At 43.2% G+C, this 15,851-nt stretch overlaps 1 protein-coding gene across 4 annotated transcripts in view; it reads right to left on the reverse strand.

The window, feature by feature from the left end:
• Positions 1–2,103: 2,103 nt before the first annotated feature.
• The window catches only part of CTPS2 (CTP synthase 2), a 179,660-nt gene continuing 165,912 nt past the window's right edge, over positions 2,104–15,851 (reverse strand). For 3 of the 4 annotated variants that reach the window (XM_019524809.1, XM_019524811.1, XM_019524812.1), the window contains 3 exons: positions 8,337–8,342; positions 5,223–5,335; positions 2,104–4,216 (listed from right to left, as the gene is read on the reverse strand). In XM_019524809.1, the coding sequence (XP_019380354.1) occupies positions 5,266–5,335; positions 8,337–8,342 (76 nt within the window). In that variant the 3' untranslated portion in view covers positions 2,104–4,216; positions 5,223–5,265. The remainder of the gene's footprint in view (positions 4,217–5,222; positions 5,336–8,336; positions 8,343–15,851) is intronic. The other variant, XM_019524810.1, reaches the window with a different exon arrangement.

Consider the following 15,851-nt stretch of genomic DNA (forward strand, 5'->3'; position numbering starts at 1 on the left):
GGATATTTATCCTTGTTCTAAGAATAGAATAGCTAAAATCATGTCAAATACAATTTACTAGAGAACACTTCCCTTTTTGTGTGTGTGATGCACCTGCATTGTAATAAGATGATTATGAAATTTGTGAGTCACATCATCAAGCATATGAGAGATATACTCCCTGACTGAAGAGCTCAAAGTCTCATTTCAGACATGGAGTACAGTCATAGATAGGCATAGCTTGTTCAGGAAAGATGAGCATGGGGGAAAAGGAGGTACTGCCATTCATATAAAGGCAATATACAAGTTCGGAAGAGGCACATGAAGTGGAAGATACATCTGTTGAAAGCCTCTGAGTAAAGGTAAAGGAGGCATGGCAGGTACCTGCTACAGGCCTCCAGACCATGAGGAGGAAGTGAACAAGGCTCTCTTTAAGCAAGCAACAGAAATTTCTAAATTGCATGACTTGACTCTCATGAGAGACTTTATCAGTTTACCTTATGGGAGGGAAACAGCAGTATGCAACCCATATAGCAACTGTTTTAAAGTCAAATGGCAGAGAGGCCAATAAGGGGGGAAGCTCCGAGGGCTGGGTGGGATACACCCAAAGGTACTGAAGGAATTGGCTGACGTAATTTTAGAGCCATTGATTATCTGTTTTGAGAACTTGTGAAGGTTGAGTAAGGTCCCAGATGCCTGGAAAAGGGCAAATATAGTTAGTGCGTGTCTTTAAGAAGGGAAAGAAGGACAATTTAGAGAGCTACAGACAAGTCAGCCTGACCTCGATACCTGGAAATATCATGGAGCAGGTCCTCAAGGAATCCATTGTGAAGCATATAGAAGACAAGGTGATCAGGAATTAGTATGGATTTACCAAGAGTAAATCATGTCGACTGATCTGATTTTTTCTATGATGAAGTGGCAGGCTCTGTGGATGAACTGAGAGCAGTGGATGGGATATACCTTAACTATAGCAAGGCTTTTATCACTGTCTCCCATGATATTCTCATTAACAAGCTAATGAAATACAGACGAGAAGAAAGTACTGTAAGATGGATACAAAACTGGTTGGATCATGGTACAAAGCAAGTAGTCCTCAACGGATAAGGAGTGGTGACTTGGGAAGAATTGCTTAGAGAAAACTAGAGATAAAGGTCAGGAAGGTGAGCTGAGGGGGCACAGAGAGACAAGGAACAGGAAGTGGATCTAATAAGTTAAACGAAGCAGGTGGCAACTATATTGATATTATTGGAATCTGGAATCCTGATGATAAAGGAGGACAGGGTTGGGGGAGGAGGACTGTTGTACTCCGCTTTGCAGTCCACAAGAGCTAGTGATGCGGAAGCAGACTAGCCACAAACCTTGTGGTCCTGACCAATAGAAACAAGGTGAGGTGAGATGGTGTGTGGACTGAGAAGACTTATCAGCCTTAGAATAGCTCCTAAGGAGTGGGTCAAGCACCATGTACCCCAGGTTCAGGATGGTTCTCTGGGTGAGAATGACATCAAAAGAGCAGGTAAATTGGAAGAGGCTGACACTGGGTGCTATGAAGCAAACTTCTCTTTTCTTAGAGAGTAGGGCTTTTAGTTATCACCTCTGGAAATGACTTGCTGATATAGCCAAAATTAATAACAGGTGGCCTTCTCCAGGAATAGTGAGGCTCCCCACAGATCCAGCTGTCATTCATACACCTCTGCAGCACCTTTGACAGAGGGAGAAGGCAGGGCCAGAGAGCTTGGTGGTCTAGGTGCTGTTCTGGGCTCTACCACAGCTTCTTGCATTTGTTTTTCACAATGCGTAACAATCTCTGTTGTGTTTTAGGCATTACCCCAGTTTTTCAAGTGAGAAAACCTTCTCCTGGAATATTGAGTCATAACTCATTAACATTTTGCTTAATGAATTAGGATTACATTTACAGATTGACAGGATATGGCTGCAGTTATAGGCCCCATGGACCCTGCTGGATAATGGAATTGCTTATTTTCATCATCTCGTGGTATTTAACTGGCATGCACTACATTCTGAAAGTAAGACATGATATATATACATTTTCATGTAATATAATTTATTTGAAAATATATTTTAAAATTTCAGACAGTCCTAAAAGAAGTGTAACACATTCTACATTCCAGTGGCCAGTATCCAACATCGGCAAAGACTTGCAAATAACGTCAACTCTTTTAATACCTAATACTTCCAAGGCAAGAAGGTAAAAACTCACCCCAAAATAAAAACATCAGGAGCTTAGTTTATATTTTACTGGTATTAGTTTCTTTGAATAAAAGGACCTGTTGGTTCTATAAGCTGAAGTTTTCTAAAGCAATTTTAAGAAAACCAAATCCAAAACTTGAACTTACATATTAAGTTCATATTAAATTACATATTAGGTGGCCATATCACTGGAGGATTCTGTGTCTTCAGCCATCCAAACTGGCCCTGCATGGAGTCACTAGAGGATCTGTCATTGGTATGATCTTCCCTGCACTACTGGCATACCATGAGAAACTGGATTAGTTCCATCCCCCTCGGTCACTCTTAATTATAGTTTCGGTTTCTATAATAAGCTGTTTATCACTGTCCTAAATTACAGCACATACAGGTTGCTCTAATCTGATATAGGGGTAGCACCCCTGCATAGAGTGGTCCCTGAATGATGGCAGTGCAAGGAGGAGCTTTAATCCACTGGTGTGTTATCTGACTGGATTCAGTATCTGGCCCTGTACGTTTCTGACTGGTTCCTCCAAATGTTTTGTATTAGCATTTTGTTCACAGCTGAACAGATTGAACTTAACTGTAGCCACGTGTTTAAATTCTCTGAAATTCCTAATTAGAAACCTTATACTATCTCCTTTACAATTCGGTAGACTAGAATTACATTCTGTGTTAGATTTTCAAAAATATTACTGTTACAGGAAAAAACAATCACACCTTGGAACATTTGTACAGTGAAACTACTTCCAGGGACAAAGTGAAAAGCTAAGTATATTCAACATCAATTGTTAAAATCTAAAGATGAATACAACAAATCAATATAATCTGCGTATTAACAGCAAATGAGTAAATATATATACAAGAAGCTTACAAGGGAAACAAACCTGAGACAATTCTCCACAGCTTATATGTAAGCACACTTAACAATTCACCACATTTACCTGAATTTAAGATGACCGCCCCAATAATTAGATTCTACACATAGAATGTATAAACCTGTAATTTTCCAAGATAGAATCTAACTACTGGAGGGTCATCTTTAACTCAGCCCCCCGCCACTGCAAAGGGGCAGGTGGTGGGGCAGCAGGCGGCACAGGGAAGTCAAGTAACTTGTCCTGTTTGTGCCTGCCTGCCCCCAGCCTCTGCTGTTCCCTTTCCCCGCTTACCTTTGCTCTGCACTGGTAGGCTGTGTGCCCATTCTAGCCTGGGGCATGGCCTCCGCCCAGCCCCTGTAGCAGCTATGTAGGCTGTGCTCCACGTCCCACGAATGGGGACAGAGACTGTTGGTGCAAAGCAACAGTAAGGGCAGGAGGGAGAGCAGCAGGTGGAGGAGCCAAGGCTGTATGAGGTGGGAGATAGCAAGAGACTGCATGGGGGAGATGACAGGGTGCAGAGGCAGCAGGGCATAGAAATCAGGTTGTAGCCGTGGCTATGTCCCCAACCCCAGGTAGGAGCTGGAGCCTGAGCCACAGCAGGCACCTGTTCCTCCCCACCTACTCAATTCTAAGATAAGGGACTTCTCTGCCCTAGGTTAAATGGGGGGAAGAAACTCACCATAGAATCAAGTTTTTCAATTTATTCCTGGCTAATACCATTTCCACACAAGGGAGAATGTATTTTACTGCTCTAAAGTAGTTAAAAAAATCCATCTCTCAAATCAAAGATAACTAAAGATTCACCTGAGATCATTCAGAAATCACAGAACAAGACTGGTTAGGACTAAGAGTCCTGGCAAAGATTTGATGGCCTTTTGCATCAGTTTTAAACAGAACCAGCATCTGCATGGGAGATTTCTTTTTGAGAGGTTGATGGAAATATCATGTGTGAAGAAGCCACCTGAAAACAACTACCATCCACAGCAGGGAGGGAAACATTGTTGCGAGGAAATTAAGCCTCTGTGAAGGTTTTACAGCTTAACAGGCTACTTATATCAAATAAAGGAAAACAAGAAATTGTATGAGTGGTACATGCTGCAATCCATTGTTTAGGTGGTACATTCCATTCCCTTCAATATCAGCTTGTCTTTCTGCAAAAAAGGAGGAAAGGCAAAATCACGGTATTTGCATACAAGCTGAATAATCATTTTGACATACCTGTCAACTGTCCCCAGGCTATGTCACACAAATGGCAAGGAGGGGAAGGGATTAAACTAAAAGGAACTGTAACCAAAGTTCTCAAAACACAGAGCAGTTCACCTGCAGACACTGATGATATCACCATAGCAGCCATGATTTTAGAGGCCTTCGGTAAGGAAGATCAGTGTAGCTAAGGTGATCCTGAGACTCAGACCAAGACTCAGTTAAAGTCAGATGACACAACAAAAATACACATTCAGAAACTATGACTGCTACAGTTTAAAAAAAAAAAGGTTTAAAAATCCTAAAAATGCTAGAAGTGACAGAATTTTAGCAGGCAGCTATGGCCTCTGATACTTTGAACTCTCAGTCTGCTGAATCACCATCATTACAGTGGCTGAACCCAGGGATACAAGGCAGCATTCATAGATTCACAGAAGTTTAGGGCTGGAGGAGACCCTCATGAGATCATCAGATGCAGGAAAGACTGCTAAAGTCAAACAAGCCCAGCACGGTGTGCGTCCAGTATTAAAGCATTAAAGAACAAAGAAATGGTTCAAGTAAAGGCAAAAGGAAAAGGCTTGTCCATGTGATTCAATCAATCTGGTTTTCCACTTGCACATGGAAACAACAAATGGGCAAAGAAAAGACAGTTACTGAAGTGACTGGGAAGGTAGGTACACTCAAAAAGATTAACTTTTCAAACAGCACCATAATATGGCACTGTATAGCATCTTGCACACAAACTGTACTCAACATGCTTTGTAGACTTTAATAATATAATTGCAGAGTTCAGTAACAGAAGGGGAAAAACATTAAGTGCTTCAGGCAAGAGAAGAAAAGAGAAAGTTTCAGAGGTGATTTGAAATGAAAGGGAGAATCAAGATAACTCTGCTTTTTGCAGTAAGTCAAAAAGAATTGCATGTCATAAAGTACCATCAAAATGAGGTGGTTTACCTCAGCAGCATCCTCCGGTTTTTTTCCCCCTCACATAATGCTTTCAGGTGGCTTCTGAATCACGAGGTTCTTTTTCTGGAGAGCTGTCATCACTAAGGTCGCTGTAGCTGTCACTGTCACAGAGGGAGAAACGGTGTCATGAGTGTACACAAAATGTCTTCACCCCAACCTCTCCAACCCTAATGATGCATGTTCACATAAAAAAGTATCCCCACCCAGGGAATCATTTCAGCATATGCCTAACTTTAAAGCCACTCTAAAGTGCTTTCCTCAAAACGGAGGGACTTAAGCATTGATTAAATACTGAGGGCTAAGTGACTGATGGAAACTAGCACTCCGTACTGTTATGTTACTACAGCTTATTCCCATGGGTTAAGGCATAAGAAGCAAATAAAACAGCTTTACCCTGCAGGGTGCTGACTGACTGCAATCACCACTGACAGTGTGAAGGTAGCAAAGGCTCAGCATAAGGCTGAAAGCATTTTTACTTTACACTAGAATAGGAGTGTCAAACATATGGCCAGCAGGCTGGATGCAACCCATGCTGTTGTTCCACGTGGCCTGTCAGGCTACTAGTGAGCTACAGAATTTGGGGATGTAGCTAGCTGTGGGCAGGACCTACAGCTGAATCAGAGGCTCTGGAACCCTGGCAGACACAGCCCTTGGTGGCAGAGGGATAAATGAGGGCTGTACTGACACAGCCCTGCTTGCCTTGCAGCAGCTTAGCCACTGCTGTTCGTGCCACCTCCACCAAAGCAAGAGGCCACCTGCTCTATGCCACTTGCTCCACTCCTTCATCATAGTTGCTACCATAGCTGCTTCTACCACTGCTCCTGGCCCACGGAGATGCCCCACAATAAGGACCAACCCTATGGCAGGAGGGGAATTTGACTCCCTTGCTCTAGACAAAGGGTTTCAGTCCACGCTGAGAACAATGTAAAAGGGCCTATTTTTTCTTTATTTGCCCAGGAAAAAATCTCAATTTATTATATTACAGTCCTTGCTATTTTTCTATCATAAATCCTCAGAACATAACCCATTTCCATTGTACTGCTCATGTGCTAACAGCACTCCTCTAAGGTTTTCTCTTCATCTACTGTTTCCTAGATAGGTATGTACAGGATAGAAGTTAACATGCAGGTGATAATTTTATGAAGTGACCAGAAAAAGGACATGGCAAAGAATGTGACACAGCACAGTGATCAACTCAGCAAACTGCTAACAGGCAATAGCAGTGTTGATCTACCAGCCTGGGGCTAGGCCAAAGTTGGGTGCAAGGGGTTTCAGCGGAGGAAGACTCTGCTCACACAGCACTGCAGTTGGGTGGCATAGAGATCTGATAGAGTGGGGTTTTTGCCGTACCACACTGCAGGGGGAGGCAGTGATGGCAGCCAGGTCCTAGTGTCTGACTTCCTTGGACCTTTGCTGGGTCATTCTGATTTGCCACCAGAACATATTGCTGCCCCCTGCCCTAGATGGAATGAAGATGTCACATGAACTGTAGTGTAAACAGATGTGCCACTTTTCTCCTTGGAGAAGGCCTTATGTCTTGGGATCTTATAGACTTAGAAATCCACTGTTCTGCTTCAAGTACCTGTGGGCTAGGGACAGACATTCAAAAAGCCTGAGCCTGAATTGATTCCATCTTTGCAGGTTAGTCTAACCTGCAAAGATTAAACCAATTTGGAGGTGAATAGACATTCCTTTTTCATTCCAGAAATGCAGGCACATGCCTTCAGTGGCTCAGGCTAGAAGCAAGGGGCACTGGAGCAGCCAGAGCAGCCCTCCCTCCCTTCTACAGTACTGAGCTGAGGGGGGTGTGGCCAGGCCCAGGCAGGACACTCTGATTATCCCAGCAGGGAACTGATAACAGTGTTTATCACCCCTAACTCAGTATTTATCATTAAGAAAACAACAGGGGGACATTACCAGCTACCTGTTGATTCTGCCTTGTCACAGGATTGGAGCCAGCATGTGGTCTGCTAGCTAATACACAGGTACCCCTCAGCAAGGCAGAGGGGAGGGGGGAATTCCTGCTTAGCAGGGAGTGGTGAAGGGACAGAGCAGCCTCCAAGTCCCTTCCAGAGCTGCAGCCAGGGAGCAGAGGGGAGGGACCAGCTCTGCTGTAGAGCACAGAGCCCTGCCCAGCCCAAAGAGCATGCCAGGATGCTGGGGGAGTCTGGTTTAACTTAAACCAGCAAGGGGTCTAGGATAAACATTGCGTAAGCTGGTTTAAGCCAAATCAGTTAAGTCTGATACTACATTCAACCAGGTTTATCTCAAATCGGTTTCAGCCATTTTCAAACCAGTTTATGTGTGCTGAACATCTGTTCTATTACAGGTTTAAACCAGTTTCTGATCATTTAAACCAGTTTGTGTGTAATGTTTGTCCCTAGCCATGAAATACACAAGATAAAATACGCTACCAGTTTTTTCTGGGACAATGCTGTGTACATCTAAGTTAATTGTGGCTCATTCAAGTTTACTGTCAGTCATTCCAGGGAAAAGTCTATCAGGCTGTGCGCTCTCCCTGGCCACCTACAGGCAGAGGAGCAACAATGCACTGGAAGGGCTACATGTGTAAAGGGCTGCGTTGCTCCTGTTTTGTCCCATGTTTTGAGTTGGATCAATCAAGGCCACCTCAAATGAGATGTCTCTTTACAACATTTGGGTAGCCATTAAACTGCTCCAAATTATACTTCCACTATATATGTAGAGATTTGCCTACAGTCCTGGATACTAATCAGAAATTCATCCTTTCCTTGCACTTAATATGCAAAATAGTTATCTAATTAATTATTCATTCTTAACTTTGACTGCTAAGAAAAGTTTCTTACAACAAAGTAGCAAGAAGAGAGACACTAACTGACTTAACCTTTACTAAGTTTGACCTACAATATTCTTTACTAACATGGATAAGGTTGCTAAACATTTTTTAAAAGGCAGTTCCCATACAGCTAACTAGCTGATCAAACTAAGTATTTTGTTAAGTGGAAATAACTACATTACTGTTATGTACCAGGGATGGTGAAAAAAAGCTAGCAGTATGATCAAGCATGCCAGATGCACCCAGACAAACAGTTTCATCAGAGCATCATTGCCAAGTGTACTTACTTCTTTCTGAATGAGCCCGGAAGCATGGAATAAAAACTTTGTATTATTAAAACATTTTTGCATCTGAATGTCACAATACAACATACACCATTTTCAATAGTACAGTTTTGATTGCATAGTGCTTTGTTGTCTTTTGATAGCACCAATTAAGTACCTCAAGCCAAATGCTATCTCAGGTTTACACTCTGTATTATCAAAATGTAGGTAAGTAAATGCCATTTTTAGCAATTAGGCCTACTGTAGATTCTGTTTCCACTGGTGTGGCTAACCTTTCCCTGCACTTCCCCTTTTGAGCCTCCTCAGAAGGCTGCACTACAGCTGTTTATGCACTGCAGCAAAAGGTCATCCAAGTAACCACATAACCACACTCTTACAGAAGTGCAGTGAGGCTGCTCTGATGTGCTGTAAATCCACTGTGTCAAAGCACGCTGGAGAACAGAAATTAATGCACTCCAGAAGCCTCCAGCGGCACATGTATCAGCATCCCCACACTGAAAAATGGTGGCAGGGCACTTTGAACTAAAGCTAGTTTGATGATCTTTCATTCAAAGTGCCTCACCTCACCGCCATTTTTCAGGACAGGGATGTTGATACACATGACACTTAATTAGTGTAGCTCACTAATTAAAGCACTCCCTCCCCCTACCTCCCAAAGCACATCTATAAACTTCCCAAATGCCCTGGTTTTCCCTGCTTTTATCTGTGGCATGTTTGGAGCAAACCTTTGATGGGAGCAAAATATTATCTATTTAGGGATGCAAAGGCTGCGCTGGTGAAATAAGAAGGGGAGCACCTACTTCAAGAATCCACTTTGATGCTCCTGAGGCTTCAGAAAGAGGTAGGGAGACTTTACACATTCCTATGGGAGGAAACAGGCTCCAGAGAACACAGGGACCCAACAAGGGCAGTCCGCAACTGAGTGATTTCATGGTACTTAACTGGCAGATTTAGAGACAGATAGCATGCAAGTAGTTTCAAGGATCTGAGCCCAGGTGCTTACATTCCAAACCAGTAACTGTGTCAAATGTGTAAGATGTACTCTAGGGTGAAATGTGTTATACCTGGGAAAAAATCTGTGGTAAGTCTCAGGGTTGTATTGTCCAGGAAAAAGTAATAATGTCTCTTAAGATCAAATGTGTATTTCCTTCCAAATTGCACTGAAGTGCCACGAGGACATTAAACATAAAGATGAAATGGATATTTTGTGCTTGCTGATATTATATGTGGTATATAAATCTTACTGAAATGTGCTAACCAAGAAAGTGAAAAATCCAAGCAGCATGTTCTTTCCTTTACAAAACTCTTGTCCACAGAGAGCGAGTAACACCCTTGAGGGCATGTCCAGATGACTGTGGCCATGTGGCATGTGGCAGCACCAAATACTGCACAGTCAGTTCTCTGCGCTGCAAGGGCACAGTGCCTGTGAGTGCACTGCTCCGTTTTTTCTTTCTGCAGATTTTTTTTTACCCTTTTTGGAGCCTTGGTCACAAAAAAAACCCAGAAAAAAAAAGCCAGAGCAGCACATGCACAGGCAGTTCACATTGCTGAAAAGTGGAGCTGGGCTGCCCAAAGCCATGCTGTGGCTGCCAGCCAGGCTCTGCCCAGCAGGATCTCCATGGCTGCAGTCCGAGGGCCCCCCAGGACCTCAGATAAGGCTGCTGGGGCCAGCCCAGTGCTAGCCCCAGTCTGCTCTACTGCCCTCGGGGTAACTTGCTGCATGCCAAAGCACGTGTGGCACAGGTGTTCCCAGGGACAAGTAGCTGCAGCGCAAGGTGGCCGCTGCTAATTGTCCCCAGGGAACCAAATGTCCACGCTCATCTGTACACGGCCTGAGTGAACAAATGTAACTATGGTTTTTTTATGAAGGGATAAGTGACTGATGGAAAGCAGCACTTCATATTGTTATGTTACTACAGCTTATTCTCATGGGCTGTTATGTTACTACAGCTTATACTATAGCTTATTCTCATGGACACAGCCTGAGTGAACAAATATACCTGTAAGACATACAAAAAACTAGAACTCTTGGTTCCAAAATGATACCTTTTATTAGACCAACTGGAAAATGGCAAAAAAAATTGTCCTTTTCTGCAAGCTTTTGGGATCAAAGTCCCTTTGTCAGGCTCTGGGAAAAGTGTAGATGGTACAAGATGGTAATAAGTCCCCATAGGTAGGAAATAAACTTGATTTTTGCACAGAGGGAGCTGAAGATGGAAGGCTGTCCCTCGGGGTCCATGAGAGTGTGAGAGCTGTGTTGAGTAGCAATTTGATGTGTTGATCAGGTAGAATTCTTTCCCTGGAGGTCTCAGATGGCAGGCAGGGAGGTAAAAAAACTGTATGTTTTTTTAAAAATGCACCTATATTTTTTTCTGTAGGTTCTCTTTCATTTTGTGTATAAGTGAATTAACAAACGTCTTGGTGAAGACCCTGGACCTGCAATATTCAACTTGCACTGCTCAGGCAACATTGGATCACCACAGCAGAGAGGAATGTGTGGGACACTGCAGAACCATCTATTTTACTCCCCTCCGGACATCAAGATTGTGTGAAAATAGTCAGGAGAAAATGGCCTGGATGAGGTCATGTCCCTACAACTTCTCTATCTCCCAGTTCCAGGACAGTGACTTTGGGCCTTGGAAATAACAGTTGGAAGATTCCCTTCTTCACTTTGGCCCACTGTAGTACAAGGAAATACTTCTACTCAGCAAGGGCTTTATCATGTGAAGCAAGACTTGAAGTACATGTATTCCTGAACTGTAGCACAGAAAAATGCTCTTTTGCAAATAGTTTTTATAAGGGCTGCACCAATACAGATTTTTTAGGCCGATACCACTAGCAGATTTTTAAGGAGGCATATCGGCCAATACTGAGCTGATTTCTGATACCAGCCCGGCACCTTGGGGTGTGCAGCCCCACAGGGAGGAAGGAGTGGGACTGGGGCAGGGGCAAGCACTGCCCAGCTGAGGCAGGACAGGTGCAAGACAGAGCTGCAGCTTGTCTGGGGGGCAGAGGGAGGGGGCGGGGTGGCTCCTGCCACTGCGTGCTGCTCATCCAGGAGCTGCTGGTCCAGTACTCACCTGCTCATCTGACTGCTCCTGCCGCTCATTTGGTAGGGCATGGTGGGGTGGCATGTGCTCTCGGATCTGCAGAGGGCTCTTCCTGGCCCATCCCACCCTGCGCAGATCTGGGGGCACATGCCCCCTCCCACATGCCATCCCCGATGAGCAGCAGGATCCACCAGACAAGCAGGCAAGCACTGGCCAAGCAGCACAGCTCCGTCCTGTGCCTGCCCTGCCCCAGCTGAGCACCTCTAGTTCTTATATATTGTCATTTGGTGTATAAATCCATCCCAAATTCCCTCCCAACATGCAAACAAGAATGAAATGTCCTCTGTACACTTACTTCATTATAGCCAAATTCACACACATTCAGAGTCCTGGGGTATTCTGCATCTGTTATTTTCTATTGCCACCAATTACTAGACCTCTATCTTTTCTTTACATACCATTGTGGACCAGTTAGTGCTGGGTCTGTGCTAAAGGAACAGATTCCCTGTCACTATTATGATGAACACTGTCCGATGTGTGTATGTGGTGACTTAAACTGCACTGTCACCCCCATAACATAACCTCACTGGCAAAGCCATAGGGGGTCGAGATCACTTCTAAACCTGTGTTTTCTGCATGGCCACCCACAAGCATTAAGCTGTCTGCTTTTATTAAGAAATATGGACAACTGTGCAGTGGGTAATAATAATAAATCCTACTAGTTTGCTTTGGAAAATAAAGATCAATGTTCCAATGTGCAATGCTTCTTAAGAACAAGAAAAGTAGACTATATGATAGATTGTTTCAGAGCTTTATATCTTCTTAATAAACAATTAAGAATAATCCCTGATGTCCCCAGAGATGTGAACAAGCTGAATTCAATTTTTATGGCAACTTTATTTTCTATAAAGGGTGAGAACTAAGCTAAATGGATAAAGTCATGGTAGATATAACCAATTAGGGATTACTAAGTGGGAAAGCTATGTTAAATACTAAAACTTTATGAATTGATTTTTAAAAAAAGAACATTTTAAAGAAATTATCCCACTTTGTTAAAAATGGGCCAAAAATCTAATTAAATTAGAAATCCATAAAATTTACTTAATGCTTATGATGAAATGTGGCATGTTTTGAACCAATGGTTTTATTACACCAAAGTTTTATGATATGTGATTAAATGTAACGTCATTGCATAAAGAAGCTATTTAACAAGAGGTGGGTAGGAAGAGAGAAAGATATATTCTGCAATCAAAACAAAAGAATGGCAGGATGTGATGCTAGAATGACAGATGGGATGGACAGGCATTATACTGAAGTGAGAGGAATTTGAAGTACCATGAAAGCATGGCAACAAGGGGAGGGTACAGGTGTTCCAAGCCTCTGACTGGAGAGCTACAAAGCTGCCCCAAAGGCAAGCTCACTAGTCAGGGGGCAAGAGCAGCTGTTCCTTGGCTCATCCCACCCCTAGAGGAGCCTCATCATTGACAGTCTGATGTTTACACTGCCAAGGAAGGGGACAGGCGGAAAAGCTGCAGCTACCAAGGACATGAAAGAGCCGGCACTCTCCCTCCTTCTCTCCTCCTTGCAGAGAGAGAGAACAAAAGATTGTGGGATACTGGGTGTTCTAGGGACCCCAAGATAAGATGACAGGTTACAAGTAACGCTATAATTTTTCTCTCCAGAGAAGTTGCCAGTTAGACTATCTAACATTTTTTTCAGTGAGTTTTGTTCAAAAAAACCCTCTTTAACACATGTACACAGAATTTTGTGCTGAGAAAAGGGAATATTTCTTGGCACAAATGTAATATCTGTCCATGGCTATAGACAAAAGTGAGGATGAAAGGCAAATCTGATTTCAGTTCAAGTGCATAATACATACTGTCACTGAGGAATTGCACCATTCCTCTGAAACACACATCTGAGGTACAGCCTCCTCCATACTTTCTCCTTGCTCTGGGAGGGTAGTGATTTGCTTATGGCCTACTCCTGCTTGTCTTTGAGGCCAGCTGCTTAGCAATATTATTAATCCCTAGCTACAATGTAGCTAATTGGTTGGGTTTTTTTAATTAGACTTTTTACATGGATAAGGAAAACATTACCCATATATTTGTCAAACACCACCCTTTATACAAATTCAAACGTATTTAGAAGGGATAGAAACTCTTACACTACGTATCCACGAAGTCCATCACTAACTTATTAGAAAGGATGGAACTTCTCTTTACTTTAATTTGGGAGTGTGAAACATACAGGCTGCATCCAGGCTGTGAAGCTGTATGATCCAGGTTGTGAGTCACTGGACCAATCCCATGTGCTGGCTTTGGACCCTCACACTGCATGTGGTGCATGGGCTGGACCCAGTTCCCAGTAGGCAGAACAGGGGACCGGCCTGGGCCACAATATGCAGCCTGCACCCCAAACTGTCTAAGCCAGGGGTGGCCAACCTGAGCCTGAGAAGGAGCCAGAATTTAGCAATATACATTACCAAGGAGCCACAGTAATATGTAATAATGTGACGTAACAGCTATGGAAGCTGGTCACCATGTGCTTGTGCAAAGATTCAAGGAGACGCATTAATTTCTGAAGGGCTGCATATGAACTTCTGAAGAGCCGCATATTAACTTCTGAAGAGCCACTGGCTGGCCACCCCTGGTCTAGGCTATGTGCAGTGCTGAGTCTGGTAGGATAACGCATGGAGCACACACCCTGCACCATCCCTCTGTGCTGCCTACAGAGCCAGGTCCAGCCCAAGGGCTGTGAGTAGTGCATGCTCCACACCACCCCAGGGACTGGCACATGCTGTGTGCAGCCTACTGGCTGGACCTGCCACAATGAGTGCTCCATAGGGAGTCAGTTCTGGTCTGGCCTACAGACCAGCCCAGGATTGTTCATCCAGCCCATGAGCTTGACACCCGTGCTCTAACTGTCTATCACAAGGTCTCTTGCACCCTCCTCTGAAGTCTCTGGTGCCTGCCAGTGGCAGACACATAGTAGTAGGGTAGATGCGCTGAACTGGCACAATAGTCCCTTTTATCCTACTTACCATGTGGATGCAAAAAAGTTTCCTACTGTAATGTCAAGTGTATTGTCCAGTCCAGTACACAAAGTCCCAAGTGATAGGACTTCCCTAAAGAGACTACAACAAAACATATCTCATCATTCAAATTTTTCTTGAGAGTCACCTCAGTTTTCCCATTATTAATTTTTGTTCCATTACTCCTTGTTATATCCCCTAAATAGCTTCTCCTCATTTAATGTATTTGTAGATTTAAGTGTATTTGTACATTCTCCTCATTTACTATATTTGGATACTGAATCCCTTCTTACTGTCCATTTAGCAAAACAGCACACCCTGAGCTTGAACATACAAGTACTAAATGACTGTGCAGTAACTGCCAGTACTGTGCAGTCCCAGCACTACAGAGGTCATTTCCGATCCTACTGCACAGTAGCTCATTGCTACTGTGCAATAGTGGTGGCATCATGGTTCATGCCTGCTGTCGCTATGTCACCATAGCTCATCACTACGGTGATGTAATATCTCATGTAGATGGGCCCCCTTAGGTCTTTTACTTTTTTCCTTATAGACCAGACTTTCCATTTTCTGAATCCCTCTAACTTGTCAATATTCTTCTACTAGTGCAGTGCCTAGAATTTAACAAAATATTGCACAGCACGGTAGAGGACTGTTATTTTCCTTCTTGCTATCTACATATATTCCACCCTGACTTGCAAAAAGCAATGTTTGCAGCAATCCAACGCCATACAAACTGTCACAGTGAGCAGTCTTTTATTTACCATTATTGCTTCAGATATTTCTCCCTCCTATTGAGTGTGTGTGCTAGAATTATTTACACCCATCTCACCTCCCTCATGCATATTCCTTTGCACATTCTCTAGTAAAACCTTGTTTCATTATTTACAACTCATGTTTCTAAATTCTTTTAAGTCTTTTAGCATTGTTTCTCGGTTCTGACTGGTGCTCCCAACTCTTCCTAAAGTAAAATGATTTGTGAATGTCATTAACTTGCTGTCACCTCCTTGTTCCTGACCATTAATTAAGATTTGGGGCGGAGGGGAGAGAAGCCTGATGGTTCCTGTAGACTCTCATTAAACACTTTCTCTAACTTGACATTATGCTTCTTTTTTTCTCCTATTGGTTTATTGCACCTCAGTGGCTTTACAATCTTGATGATATTGTTCAGATATATAAGCCAATCTTTATTACTTTTTCATGTAAGATGCCATAAGATTTGTCACCAAAATTCTTTTCTAAAATCCCATACATTACACTTAAACTTCCCTCTTCATCTGCCAGCTTTATAATCAAGTATTTGCCTGGAGAAATGTATTCTTCATAGAGCCATGGAGCTTACTACTCATGGTCCCTTTAGGATTTAGGGCAGAAACTGACATAGCCATTCTGAAGTCAATGCATATACACCATTTTATAGCTGCTGAGAATCTT

This window comes from Gavialis gangeticus, unplaced genomic scaffold (genome assembly GCF_001723915.1).
Source record: "Gavialis gangeticus isolate Ggan-Ray unplaced genomic scaffold, GavGan_comp1, whole genome shotgun sequence".
NCBI lineage: Eukaryota > Metazoa > Chordata > Crocodylia > Gavialidae > Gavialis > Gavialis gangeticus.